The sequence below is a fragment of the Euprymna scolopes genome, chromosome 42 (assembly GCF_053919585.1).
Source record: "Euprymna scolopes isolate OS-2025 chromosome 42, ASM5391958v1, whole genome shotgun sequence".
NCBI lineage: Eukaryota > Metazoa > Mollusca > Cephalopoda > Sepiida > Sepiolidae > Euprymna > Euprymna scolopes.
In genome coordinates, this window is record NC_136523.1 from 44,078,778 (window position 1) to 44,093,886 (window position 15,109).

The 15,109-nt window shown below is 33.6% G+C and overlaps 1 protein-coding gene across 2 annotated transcripts in view; it reads left to right on the forward strand.

The window, feature by feature from the left end:
- LOC145267064 (ras-related protein Rab-11B-like) overlaps positions 1-15,109 on the forward strand; it is a 118,560-nt gene that overhangs the window by 81,503 nt on the left and 21,948 nt on the right. The window contains exons 1-2 of one of the 2 annotated variants that reach the window (XM_080123019.1): positions 3,085-3,231; positions 7,412-7,495. In XM_080123019.1, coding sequence (XP_079979145.1) covers positions 3,173-3,231; positions 7,412-7,495 — 143 coding nt within the window. In that variant the 5' untranslated portion in view covers positions 3,085-3,172. Of the gene's footprint in view, positions 1-3,084; positions 3,232-7,411; positions 7,496-15,109 lie in introns of those variants that run through there. The other variant, XM_080123018.1, reaches the window with a different exon arrangement.

Below are 15,109 nucleotides of genomic sequence, written 5' to 3' on the forward strand. Positions count from 1 at the left end.
CAACGAACCTTATTTACTTGCAACTTATTGATTTGTTGATGCTTTTTAATGTTGATGGTTTTAATGAGGATTTGCCGTGAACTGATGTATTGAACTCTATCCAATATATCATCCACCCAACACTGGGTGGTGAAATATACTCTACTTGTATATAATACGCATTTCGTAGTGATCGTACCCTGATTAATATTTTAATCTCTCAACTATTTGATAAATCCCTCAGGTCTATTGTTTTCTTAGCTTTCAGATGAACAGCATCCTCATCATATTCGATTTAACAACTCTGGTGAATGGCTTTAAGAGACTGACTTCCAAACTAATCTATCTCTGGTCAGGTCTTTGTTTATCCTTATTTCTCTTAATTCTATTATCACTATCTCTTGTTTTCCGTGGTCTTCTATGAACCGAATCTACTACCTTAACCAGGGCTCTATGGACAAATTTTTCTTTAGTTGCCATTTGACAACTAAATATTTTTGTTTACTAGCCAAATAGAAAAGTTACTAGCCAAACCGTGATTTTTGGAATATGAAATCTTCGTTCTGTGATGATTATGTACATACTAAAGTTTTTTCTGTATTTTTTTTAATAAGTGTAATTCTAAATAGACAAATTTTATGTTGATACTTGAAGGTATAAACATTCTAATTTCTTCAGATTTTTTTTTTTTTTTTAACGGACTTTGTTTAAAAAAAAAAATTACATTGTTCTATTAAACTTTTATTGTTTTAATAAACTTTGTTCATTTTATTACAAAAAAAAAAAAAAAGTTGAAACGATATTTTTTTCCCTCAGTAGTAAGCTTTGGAAGATTGTCAGTGAAAGAAACACAATCGCCAAAAGATAAACGTTTCATGGTTTCTAGTTGCCACTTTGAAAAATCACTCACAAATGCAACTGTTTCACTCACAATGTAGAGCCCTGTTAACTGTTTTACATTTATTGACCCAAAAGTCCATTGTTTCAACGTGATACCATCAAAGTCTACTCTTCTGACTACATCTTTTTATACTGTCCAAACTCGCATATCATTTTCATATAATTCCTCTCCATGCAATGCATGTCCTTAACTGCTCTGGAAAAGTTAGTACAGGAATTGCAGAGCAGTAATGCAGAATACAAATTCAAATGATCCATATTAAGTAAAGCAGAAAAATATAAACCTAATAATTCCAAAGAGATGCAATTGTTGCACTCCAGAATATAATAGTATCTAATGATAACTTAAACAGAAAGCAATAAGTGGTCCAGAGTTGTTTGCATAGGGCTAGATACATTTACTCTCCCAGCTCAGGCCAGACTAAGCAGCTCAAAGTACATAGATACAAAAGAAAAAAAATGCAGGGTAGGAAAGTAGTCTTTTTAAAAACATACCTTAAAACGAATATTATTTGTAAAGGTCCGCAAGCTTAAACTAATCTTAGTAGACAGGGGATAGAAATTTAGAAAAAATAGAATTATTTAAATGAAATAAATAGTAAAGTAAAAATAAACATTTAAGAATATAAACCTGCTATAGCCGATATTATTGAATTTGTGAGAGGAAATACTCAACTGTGATTTATAATACAATTAAACCATAAGGAAAATTAAAATATGTTATAAGAAAGAAACCGTTCAGATTGACAACAAAATCAGACAGACAATTTAACTCAATGTAAGCAATCTCTTTAATGGAAGAGGAGAGATTAACAAGTTTTTAAGCTGGTTGTTTCCATTAGATTGTGTAAAAATAAATAAATAAATAAAAAAGCAATATCCTGAAATATGTTCGATTAGTTTCATACTCGTGGAAATATCTCCCTCAGGTTTAACCCCAATTGGCATACAATATATATAGCTATAAAACTGAAATGACCTTGTAACGGGTGTTGTAACCCAACATCCAGTTTACAAACTTCCGGTTGCACATGCATACATAAACAAATAATCAACGTGTTGTTTTACTGTGTGCGTTTTCAGCGTCCCAATTGTTTTGGGTTTTTTTTTTTTTCTTCACCCCCCCCCCTCCGCATTTTAATTATCCAAATAAACAATTAATACTTTCTGCATTTTTTTTTTTTTTTTTTCTTTTTTTTAACATCGTTCATTTTTGTATTATGTTAAAGTTATTTTAACGCAATTTTCTTACAAATAAATCTACTTTAACCCATCGACAACCATAAGAGCACTCACGGGGGACCATGCATAAATTCATTTGTGTTTTTGTATTTTTTTAACCTAAAAGTAAAAAAAAAACAAAAAAACTGCCAGACAAAATCGTTTCAACTTTTTAGAGCACAGTAAATAGTAAGACACCCGACTCGAATGAATTTGGAAAGACATTCTTTTGCTCTATTTCCATAATGAGTTTTTTTTTTTTCTACTCAGTTTGGAATCTTTTTTTCATCGATTTACATTATTTTATGAATATGAATTGTAGTGTGAACGCTGGTAAAGCCTTTTTTTTTTTTTTTTTTTCCTCTTCTTGAAGGATGGGAGAGATACATGTGTATGTATACGATATAGATGCATCCAGTAATTTTCACAAGAGTTTCTGTCCACTTAATCTGCTTGTTAATGATAAAAATCCTTATTGAAACTGACAGGATTGACCAACCAAAAAAGCAGTTAAAAACAAAAATATATATATATATATATATATATATATATATATATATATATGATGAAATCATTTCATTAAACTGTTTAATTGTTCACCATCTTATCAGCGTGATATTCTTGGTCTTTGAACTTTGAACTACAATATTAATTTGACACTGTTCAATCAAGCTTTGTTGCTTTCGTGAAGGTGACATTTCTCACTTCAATTTCATTGAAGCAAGGTGCAGTAAGGAAATAACTAGATCAGCAGGAATTGCTGCTATCAAGTGGGCAAAGGTTTCTACACTTTTGGTTTGGTTATTTGGTGATAAGCAAAGGATATATCAAGTGTTTCAAAGTGTGGAAACTTACAATTATATACCTTAGATATAAAGTAGAGTTAGTTGGGGGGGGGGTCACTCAAGTTTTGATCTAGTTTTTTTTTTTTTTTTTTTTTTTTTTTTTTTTGTACTAGAAAAATTTCAGTCGTATTTAGGGAGAGTAAAAAGTGGACCTTGGATTTACTTTCAGCAGCCTTGTAACTTTTACCTCCCTTATTTTGTCCTTTAGGCCTCACATTCCACGAGTTATGTTTCTGACAAAGGGAAAGAATTTGTTTTCTGAGTTGGAATTTTTGCAACACTTCCGGTATTATTTTATTTAATTTTTTATTTTATTTTATTTTATTTTTTTTTTTTTACGCTCCTTACACCAAGTAGCTTCATGCGTTTTTGGAGCGATTCCCATGAAAACATACATTGGCAAAAATTAGTCTGTATTGCCAAATACTTTTTTCTTTTTTTTTTTTTTTCATAAAGGAAAGTTGAAGTTCTAATACCGCTATCCAAATTATTTTGGGCAAATTAAAAAAATATTTTTATTCTTTACCAGTGAAATAAATGTAAAGGAAGTCTTCATTTGTTCATTTACCTTTTTGTTGCCTTTGTGTAACGAAAAAAAGAAAATAGAAAACAAAGATGTGGTCGGTTTTGGATTTAATTAACTATGAAAGAATTATTTTGAAGGATTAATCAGTTACAATTTTGTGCTTAAGGTAGGGGGTTATGAGTTCGAACCTAACCCAGACATAATTATTTTTACTCTAATTTCAAATATTATGTAAATCGTTTTTTTTTTGTTTTTTTTTTTTTTGTTTTTTTTTGTTTTGTTTTTTTAATTTTATTTTTTCTGCAATTCACATACTTAATGCAAATTATATATTTCTAATAAAATGTTATCTGCTTCAATATGTCTGTATTTTGGCTGTAGCATTTAATATTTAACATTTAAAGTAATCTATATATATATATATATATATATATATAATGTGTGTTTATTTTTTGAGTATGTTCGGCAAAGACTTTTTTTGGATGCCCCCCCCCCATCCCAAAATTGAGCTTGAGACGGTTACTGTTTTTTAGAACCTTTTATATGCTACCTAGATCATAATATCTATGATTTACGAAACGAGGTCGCATGTATCTTTAATTTGGGCGACTTTACACTCTATTTTTGCGATATTTTTTACTCCGTGTGTTTCTTTGGCTTTTCAGTATAAAAGCGAAACTGAACCCGTAGCAGAACAAGCCTCCTAGCACTCAGCCAGGGACGTCCAGAAAAGCTATGAGGGAAACCCCTTATATCAGACAATTTCTATTCATTTGGACACTCCCCTATTTATAGGGAGCTGGTTTTCCCTCAACATCTCATCGCATGATGTTTGACCTCCTTAAATTCACACCCCTGTCACTTAACTTTTTAATCGTTAAATTAAAACGCTTTTCATTCCTCTTCCATCGTGGTCGAGTGGTAAGATACCAGTTTTTCCCCCCCCCCTTTTATTTCCACCATCGCATCAAGACTTTGGGTTCGAGCCTACCTACCTACGAAAACTTTCTTTTATACCGACAAATACAGAGGCAACATTGGGCACCCCCGTTAGTATATATGGGTAATTCTATCTGAAATCCTCCAGAAAAAATATCTTTGACACCCTTACCTCTCAGATTTTTTTCAAACTTTCACCATACGTTGGTATCATAAAAACTAGGGAATCCTGAAAATTTGAGCTTTTAACTCTAAGCGGTTCCGGAAATATACTAATTTTGGTATTTTACGTATATCACGTCGAGGCGCAAATTTGCAAAATTATGAAATTACATTTTTGGGTATAAATCAATTTCTAGACTAGGTAGAACCTTGAAAATTTGCGTGGACAAGGTTTTCCACATGAGGAATCCAAAAATCATGTTTAAAACCTCTGAAAATGAACTGAGTTATTGAACTTTTAAGCAGAGATTTCGGTATTGGTCTAAGGCGACCCAAAAAAAACATGTGGCACTATTGAAAATTAATTTTTTTGTACCTAGAGACATTCTTGATAGTCTGAACTTAAATTCCTCCAAAAAAGGTGTTTGATTCTTTCCTCGTTAGCTCACAATCGAACCTCAAAGATGGGTAGTTTTATGGCCTCACTTCCAGACACTTCTCCAGCTAAAACCCAAATATAAAGTTCTGCATGGGTTTGAATACCCTATATATGAAGTTTCATGTCTGTAAACCAAAAACTGACAGAAGAATTTGGTAGTAAATTTTTTAAACAAATTTATATATGCATACATGAATATATACATAAGTTTGTGCTTACTATAAGCTTTTTACGCAAATATTACGCAAGTAGAATATCTGCATGAATATAATTACACGTAAAAATTGAAGATGGTCATCCCATAAGAAAACCGAAAAAACTAATAAGGAATTAAAATTAATGTTTAAAAGAATATGCAAGATCTTTTGCAGATAAATGCAATTCAACGACCCATATATAACAAAGTTGCAATTGCTTCTATAATATAACTTTCAACAGAGGCGACCGATTTTCACAATATTGGTATCACTTTGAAGCACGACCCTTCGGATGACAAATATGGAAAGATTGGCCCAAAACATAAATTCCTTCACCCTCAACTGGGCACTTTTCTATAGGGAGAGGCTGCTTTTTTTTTCACCGATATTTTCGAAAGTCATCCCCTCTTTTTGATTGTCTAGCCTTAATTTAAACCTATGCCGGTTTGGCAAAGACATCAGTTTTTTTTTTTTTTTTTTTTTTTTTTTTTTCACTTTTCCTCCTTTGTGGTACGGGTCCGAACCTGCCTGCCTGCCTGCCTACTACCACTTTTTTTTTTTTTTTTTTTCAACACGCACTTTCAAACACCCAAGCAACGCCGGGCACCCGGGCTAGTTTTAAATAAATAGAAAAAAAAGTTTTTAATATGAATATTAATACACAAAGAACAAAAAAAGATTTATAGAAGTGTGTGTGTGTATATATATATATATATATATATATATATATATATATATATATACACACACACACACACACACACACACACACACACACACAAAATTTTGACAGTCGGGGTGGGGGGTACCTACAAATCCACCAACATTTCTAAAGAAAGCTAAAAATGTGTTCATTGTTGAAAGTTTAAAAATAAGTTCGGTTTTATCGATTTAATTTGAATGCCACCATAACTTTTGTTAAAGTTAATAAACATTCAAATCAAACATTGTTTAAGTCTTATACTATAACAAATGTTTTGATTCACGTTTGGCATTTTGTATACCTGTCTTTTACAGCTTAGTTTTTCTCTATTTCATTGACAAAGCGAATAGTAGGGGTTTTTTTTTGTTTTGTTTTTTTTAAATTAATATTCTATTGACTTTGAATATTAAATCCTAATCTCACTAAATAAGCAAGATTTTCTGAATTCAAATTTCTTAAGACTCTTTAAGCCTGAAAGTGTTTAGACATCGTCTAGAATTAAATCATGTAATGGATTTTGATCAGTATTAGAATAAGGATTCGAGACATTAGGTTTAATATCATATTTTGGTTTTAATCTTCCTAAAGAGACATAAAAAGGTGGTGCAAACCTGTTCTGGTGGGGATGGTTTGACCTGTCGGGGTTCGTGTGCATGCATGTGTATATGTATATATACTAGCAGCCCACTTGGCATTGCCTAATTGTAAAATATGCTTAAATGATATTTTTATTAATGCAGATTTCATATTATATTATATTGGACCCAATATATAGTAATGATTTAAAGTTAAAAAAAACTATTAAAAAAAAAAAAAATTGTGTGCCACCACTGAGAATCGAAACCATGTTTAGCTTACGATTTACTTTTTCCTTTGACATTAATGCCTGAGCTATGAAGACATATTTGCTGCAAGGCTAAAAATTAAAACCTGAACCAATAGTTATGTTACGCATGCAAATTCGTAATGCTGTCATTCGACCTTCACATATGAAATTTCAGGGGTTTTTTTTTTTTAATTTTCACACTTTGCACCGATTTTCATTGGCTAAAACTCAAATATAAAGTTTTGCATCGGTTTGAATACCCTATATATTAAGTTTCATGTCTATAGACCAAAAACTGACGTTTTTTTTTTTTTTTTTTTTTTACTGTTCAACATATGGAATAGTTAACACAACTCTATTTGACATAATGGTTAGTGTTTGCTAATGGGTTCAATCCTCAATCGAGTCATACCAAGCACTCAAAAATAATATTTTTAACCTTCTTGCTAAACACTCACAAGGTGAGGATGAAGGGTAAGTGGGGTAATCCTGGGAAAAGTGGCACCCTCCCTTACATCTCTATATAGTAGCTAATGAAAAGAGAGCCTTTGACTTTGGTTGATCACTTTACATTTATTTTTATTTTATTTTTTTTTCATGGAATGTTTTATTGACAGTGGTTTGTACTTTCAAAGTGTTTTTGTTTCATTTCTTGATTCCTCTTTTTATTGTAGGAGTATCCAAGTTGATGGCAAAACTATAAAAGCTCAAATATGGGATACTGCCGGTCAGGAACGATACCGAGCAATCACTAGTGCGTAAGTATTTAATGCTTATTTTTTATTTCACTTCCCCTCCCTCCAGGTCCTCCAACTTTGTTTTGTTTTTTTGTTTTTTTTTTCTGCATGTCAGCTATGTGTGTACCGCCCCATGACCATCAAACGTCTAAATTTATCTCAAACTACAAGCTCTAATCATCTCCGTGCAAGAGGACAACCCTCCGAATAGTTCTCTGCTGACGGTGTGCGTATTTCATTGTTTTTTTTTTTTCACTGCTGAACATTTCCTGATCTAATAGACGATACGTCACCATTGCATAATTTTGCAGGATTTTTTGCCTCAAGATTCTCACAAATTTTGTTTGTCTTTTTAGTAATATTTTATTTCCTTTCAGGACTCTATGGACAAACTTATCTTGAGTTGACCTTTAACCACTGTTTTCGTTTATTAGCCAAATAGAAAAGTTACTAGCCAAACCCACATGATTTTTAGAATATGACATCTTTGTTCTGTGACGAGTATGTACATCATAAATATTTTTCTGTATTTTTTTATTTTTTTTAATAAGTGTAATTCTAAGTATACAACAAATTGTATGTTGATGCTTGAAGGTATAAACATTTTAATTTCTTCAGATGTTGTTTTTAAACAGCCTTCGTTAAAAAAAAAATATATATATATATATATATATATATTGTTCTATTAAACTTTTGTTTAAATAATTTAACTGTGTTCGTTTTTATAAAAAAAAAAATGAAAAGATATTTTTCACTCAGTAGTGAGTTTTGGAAGATTGTCAATGAAAGAAATGCAATTGCCAAAAGATAAGCGTTTCGTTATTTCTAGTCGCCACTCTGAAAAATCACTCGCAATTGCGACCGTTTCCCTTGCTATGTAGAGCCCTGCCTTTGTAAGTTGAATTTTTTTTTTTTTTTTTTTTTTTTTGTTAAACTATGGTCATAAAACCGTTAGCAATAGACAGGAGCTAAGCTAATTATGGAATGCATAAAACTTGGGAACATCACGATAGTTATCCAATACAGAACCTCTGTGATGCATGTTCATTCACACGATTCTGAGGCAGCACGTTCAGTTCGATACGTCAGTCACTCTTACAATTTTTCGGGATTTTTCCCAAATTTGAATGTGAATGTTTTTTCACTCTTCCTGGTCAAAAGTAGTATAAGCGTTAAGTCGATAATGAATGGCATGATACGGATGAAAATGATGAATGGAATTAACCAAATTTGAATTGTTATGAGATCGTTTCATGGCAAGTAGTTCACATTGAACCATGTTGTAGTCTAGAGAGAAACAGTCAAGTGGTAATGTTTCACAGATAAGTGTATGCGTGTGAAATGTTATAATTTTTTTTCTGCAATTTAACATTTCACTTATTTTTAAAAATTGTCTTTAAACATTGGACTTTTTTATTTTTTCATTATATCCTCGAGAATAAACTTATTGTAAGTTGAATTTTTTAAAGATAATTTGATGCAAATCTAGTATATAAAAGGCGCTATGTCTGTCTGTTTGTCTCTATATTTTCAAACTTTCTCTTCTAAAACTAAGTCTCAAACAGGCGCTAGGGGCCGCAAATGATTTTTTACAAACCGTTCTTTTGTGGATCGCTGGCCTGTTAAAATAGTTTTTAATGGGTCAAAAGTAGGTCAAAATTTAAAAATCATTGTACATTTTGTACATTCATCTTAGTTTATTTTTCATTTTTAATCGGTTCAAATGCGTGTCACATTAATATAGTGGTAACATCACCAGCTTTGAATGCTAGTTTTGCTTTTGGTTTCGATTCTAGCTGATGGCACCCAAATACATTTTTTTTTTTTTTTTTTTTTTTTTTTTAATCACGACTCCATAATAATACATACAAAATCTTGACCGGTTAAAATGTATTTAAGCATATTTTAAGACCGAGCAAAGCCACCAATACATCTCTGAACAAACACCAGTGTGATTATGCAGAGGGTTTAATGTGAATGTGTATCGTCACAGGTTTGGTCTGTTCAGTCGCAGCACAGGCCGGTATTTAAGCATTGCATTGGGGCAAGAACCATGAAATAATCTACAGATTGTTTCATGGTTCTTGCCCCACAGAAGCAGTTGTTACATTCTGGCAAGTAGACAACAGATCTGATCCAAGTAGATCATATACTCCAGAGAGAACAGGGTCATGGCAGGGACTATGTATGCTATATCTGAAAATTATAAATGGAAAATTCGAATATTTAGGACGAGAGCTTGCCAAGTATTTGTTTACATTAGATTTGAACATAACCATGTTACTGTTAACAGGGAAGCAGTCGCATGTTAATGTTTTACAGATGGGGGGGGGCGGTCATAAATATTAATAGGAATATTAAATTTGGACAGTAAGATGTGTGCAAAGGAGGATATATCAATGGTATGTTTATATTGAAAGAATGTATGAGAGTTCTTGGGTCAGTAGATGTAGAACAGTTGAGGTAGCAGGTCCAGTACAAATAGAGGAAGGTCAAAGAAAACATGGGAGAAAGTGATAAAAATGAACCTGAAAGAAAGAGGGATAATTAAAAACCTCGCCAGAGATAGGTTAGTTTCAAAATTAATTAAACCCATCCAGCATATGTCATAAAATGGACAAATATGATTTTGTAACGTTTCATGCAATTTCAGAAATTGAAAATGAAAATTTTTTTTTAAATTGTAAAACGTAAAATAAATGTTTCAAAACTATATAAACTACTTGCTTTATTTGGAGATATCCAGGTAGACATGTTTCCTCATCAAGGGAGAAAAATATTTAAAAACCCGAGAGATGAGGGCAATAAAAACAATGGTCAGATCTGAACGAGAATCCCCTCCCTATACAAATTTTATAGTATGTCTTAGTATGTAGTATAGTTTTCACGGTTGGTGTTTTTTTTTTCTGAAAGCTGTTCTTAACATGGGGAGGTTGGGGGTGTTTATATTACGCTGGGTTAGGTCATTAAAAAAAATACTGATTGCAGAATACCGGTTAAAATTAGGGGGAGGGGGTCTCATTCAGGTCCGTCAAACAATATTAAATGGTCTTATAAGCATAGCATTGAAGTATGAAGTAGTGCTCCACATTCAATCCTGAGCAACGTCACGTCTTTCTACTCGTATGTTTGTTGGTCCTCCAATTTATCGGAAAGGGACATATGTTTTCAGTGGCGTCCGTTATTCCGGATGATTGCCAGATAACCGTCCATTAGTTTTTCCTGAAATTTTGCCACAAATTGTATTTGATTAAATAGATGTGCACAGTAAAAAAAAAAAAAAAAATTTTTGTGTGAAAATTCCTGTTGCGCCCAGAGGGGCTAAAAAGACGTAAAAAATGACGTGTTTTGCCCCATAACTTTTGATCCATTCATTAGATTTTTCTGAAACTTGACCAAAATGTGGAGCTCATTGTTCTTAATATAAATCCAGTATGGGTAATCTGGCAAAATTCTGGTTCGCATTCCCGGGGACTTTCAGTGCTAAAAACACCCCTTTCTGTGGTTCTTTTTTCATATTTCTCAGCAAAAACTTTGTCTGACTATATAGTGATTTTTCACAGTGGTCAACTCAAATATACATGTGTTAAGGCCTGAAACTGCACCGTTATCCATTTACACTGGGATTCAGCATCCCCAGGGGCTCAAAAGAGGTCACAAATGCCCCAAAACGGCCAAAAATGATACTTTTTATCCCATAGCATTTGATCCATCCATAAGATTTTCCTGAAACTTGGCCAAAATGTAGAGGCCATTGTTCTTAATATAAATTCAGTATGGGTGACCCTGGCAAAATTCTGGTTTGCATCCCTCTGGGACTTCTAGGGCTTTAAAAAAAAAATGCCCTTTTGGAGCTTTTTTTCATATTACTCAAAAACTTGATATGTATTGTCTATATACTAGTTTTCCATGGTGCTGAATTCAAATATACATGTCTTAAGGCGTGAAACTGCACTGTTTGTCCATTTTCACTAGGATTCGGTATTCCCAGGAGTTCAAAAGGGGTCACAAATGCCCCAAATTTGCAAAAAAATGACACTTTTACCTCATAACTTTTGCTCCGTCCATTAGATTTTTCTGAAACTTGGTAAAAATGTGAAGGCAATGTTGACCCTTCACACTTCTCACATTCATCATTTTTTCATCATTTTTGTGGCGTCATCTCGCATGCAGCACCAGAGGAGGATCACGCATACACAGCTTTTTTTTTTTCTTTTTTTTTTTACACTGTTGGAGTCGTCACTCATCCAGGCTAGGGGAGTTTTGTTGTGTTCCAAATCAGGACGTGATGCAAGATCATCTCCCTCAACCAATTTCTTTTTAAAGAGGAGACTTTGTTGGTTTGCCATACAACCTAGGAGAGTTTATCCACAAAACAATAGCTCCAAAACAACTCCAAGGTTGTCACAGGCACTCAGAAGGCCAACCAAAGATGTGATTACACAAAGCTAACGTCTAATCTAACTCTGGTTTACAGGTCTACAGTGTTTGGCGCTGGTGCCGGGATTAACTGCTCATCACTATTTGGGCCATTGCAGATGGTTGTGCATGATCTGCGTTTGTCCAGGACACTGTATTCTATGGGAGGAGCCAGCTCAACCCATCTTAGATGAATGTCACCAAGTTAAGTCAAGCCAAGAGCCATTTAAGGATAAGGGTTAATGAGACAAATGATTGCCAACCAAAAAATGAGGAACACTATGATAGTACCAACAGTGATCAGTGGTAGAAATTGCATTGGATTATGTATCAGAACGTGACAAGAATTTGTTGCTATGGAATTTGAAAACTAAGTTGTAATCAATAGAGAAGCACTCCCATGGTAATGTGTTCCAGTCCTTGTGAACAAGCTTAATCCATGGAAATTTTGCTTGATGCTAGCTACATAAAGGAAAAAAGGAAAAACATTTTTTTTGTTGTGGTAATAAGACCAGTTTTTGCAGCGAATGTCTTACAAGGAGGAATCAAAGATTGGAGCTTGATTGAGCACCTTATATGGAAATAAAGATGAAGTAGAGACTAACAATGTCTATCCTGTAAGAAAGGAGTTGTAGTGAAGAGATACCCTCTCACACACACACACACACACACTACATTTACAAAGTCAATTGTAATTTTAAAGTGAATTTCTCAAAAAAAATAAATTTCTTCATTTGACAAAAAAATAATTGAAAAAATATATTGATATTACCAAAAAAAAAAAAAAAAAAAAGTTTCCATTTAGGAGAATGATTTTATGTTGAGCAACTTTTACGTTAAGATAAAAAAAATAAGTTTTACAAAATTAAATGTCCAATTTTTCATAAGTTTCACATTCAATTTCTATCAAATATATAAATTTTTTTTATAAAGGACTATGTACCATTCGAAATGTAAGTTATAACATGTATAATTTTACGTTCTTTTGTTTTTCATAAGGATATCTTTTTATTTGCCAAATGTAAAGAAATTCATTTTTAACAAAAACATATTAGGTACATAACATTTAAGGGCAGATCTATTTAAAGAGAAAACAAAAATGACTTAGAAGCAGTGTAGTATCTGTTCTGATATTAATCTTTTCTGTCCTCAGTCACTGCAGTTGAGATTCTTTTCAACTAAGACAAGTTTTTATTTTTCTTCCAATTCAGTAGGTCCTGGATATGACCTAAAACTATATCCGATGGTGAGGCCCCACCTTGCGGGCTTTGGGGAGTGTGGAGCCACCCTTTAATTGCCATTGCTCCCAGGTCCACTCTGACCCGGAGTGGTAGTACCTGTTAGGGTCCCAACTATGGGTTAAATAGAATCTGCCATAAAAAAAAAATATACTCCATTAAAAATCGTTCCTCAAAATAACTAGATTCGGCATTAAATAACCTGAAAAAGGTTGATATGCCATAAAACAACCAACCAATCCAATTCAGTATGCTTTTTATTTGGGCTGCATTTCCCCATGTTAAAAATGAACCTTGTCTTTAATTCTGCCTTCATGGGGAAGCTAATAGCCTCTTGGGTAGAGATTATGTATTTTTACCCAAAAAAAAAAAAAAAAAACAGTTGTTTACAGTAAGGATATATCATTCTTTAATTTTATTCATCAAAATTTCTTTCAACTTCGATAACGGCTTTTATGTGATTTATAAATTGTTTATATGCGAGGATCAGATGGTTCTTGTTCATATTAGACGCTGTTGCTTATTCTGACATCATACTCGTATGATTAACTGGAGATGAGGTGCAGGTTGCACTTGAGAAAATGATACGCTTCACATAGATATGTACATGAACGCTTTGAAGACAGTTTCTTTTTTGGATACCACCGTTTCTGAACAACATTATTTTGGAAGACGTGGAGTCATATGTATCTCTGGGGCTCACTGCTTTTTAGTCCAGGCTGGGAGTGGCAGAGGTTGAAACTGCTAGATCCACCTTTGTGCACTTCCGACAGTCCTTGTATGGGTGTCTGTAGATTTTAGTATCAATCAAAAGGTGCGTCTACCAATTTATCTAGTTGGTCGGTCCTCTTCCATGACTATAATATATATATTTTTCCGCCCAACTGAAAAAACACCAGTTCAACCTGACACGACAGATTCTCACATCTGAAAATATCTAACTCCTCCGAAAGGTAAGCTCTCACTACCTCCCCTTCCCATCTCCTGAAGTTTTTTTTTCACTCAGTTGATTCTGACCTTTGTTAGTGGTCATCATTCAACCACCCAGAAGTTGACTATTCGAGATATCCACTGGAGATAACATTCAGACAGTCTCTATTCATAGGGCTTATCTGCAGATAATATTGCACATCACATTTACCAGCATGATTGCCAATTCAATGAAGTGTTTATAAAATTTTAAACAAAAAATCTCTTGGGTGGGCAAACTCCAGTCAAAGACATTTAAAATTCTCTCTATCGCCCCCAAGCATCTATCCTCTGCAACGTCTACCATTGGTATGCAGCATCAAAACCTACTGGGCAACACATGTTCTCACTTCTACCACATTTTGCATTGTCGATAGGCTGGCTGTATCCCAACTGTTGTGTTACCCACTAACACCTCAATATCTGTCTTAAGTTGGTGAAAAAAATGTCTGTTTTTGACATTCAACTTCAAAAGATCATGACTCCTTTTATAATCGAAATAAGAACCGTTAGAATCGACGCATTTTTGCCAAGGAGAAACAAATTTATCCCATTAGCATAGAAATCCGGAGTTCTGGAAGAGATGAAGTCATTGAATGCTGATTTGGCATCATCTCGGCTTTTGAAATATTTTTCGTGCAGGAAGTTGTCGAGATGTTTGAAAAAGTGATAATCGATGGATGAGAGGTCCGGTGAATATGGCAGGTGAGGCAGTCTCGTAGCTCAATTAGTTCAGCTTCTGCAGGGTCAGTTGAGCAACTTGTGGACGAGTGTTGTCATGGAAGAGAATTGGTCCCTTCATATTGATCAATCTTGGGCACATACGCTGGAGCTTCTGGTGCATTTCGTCGATTTGTCGAGAGTACTTCTCCGCCGTAATTCATTCACCTGAATGCAAGAAGTTGTGATGAATGAGACAGTCACCATAATTTTTTTGGGGTGCAATTTCGGCTGCAGGAAGGTATGTGAAGCTTCTTCAGCATCCAACCAAAGTACCCAGCCAGCATAG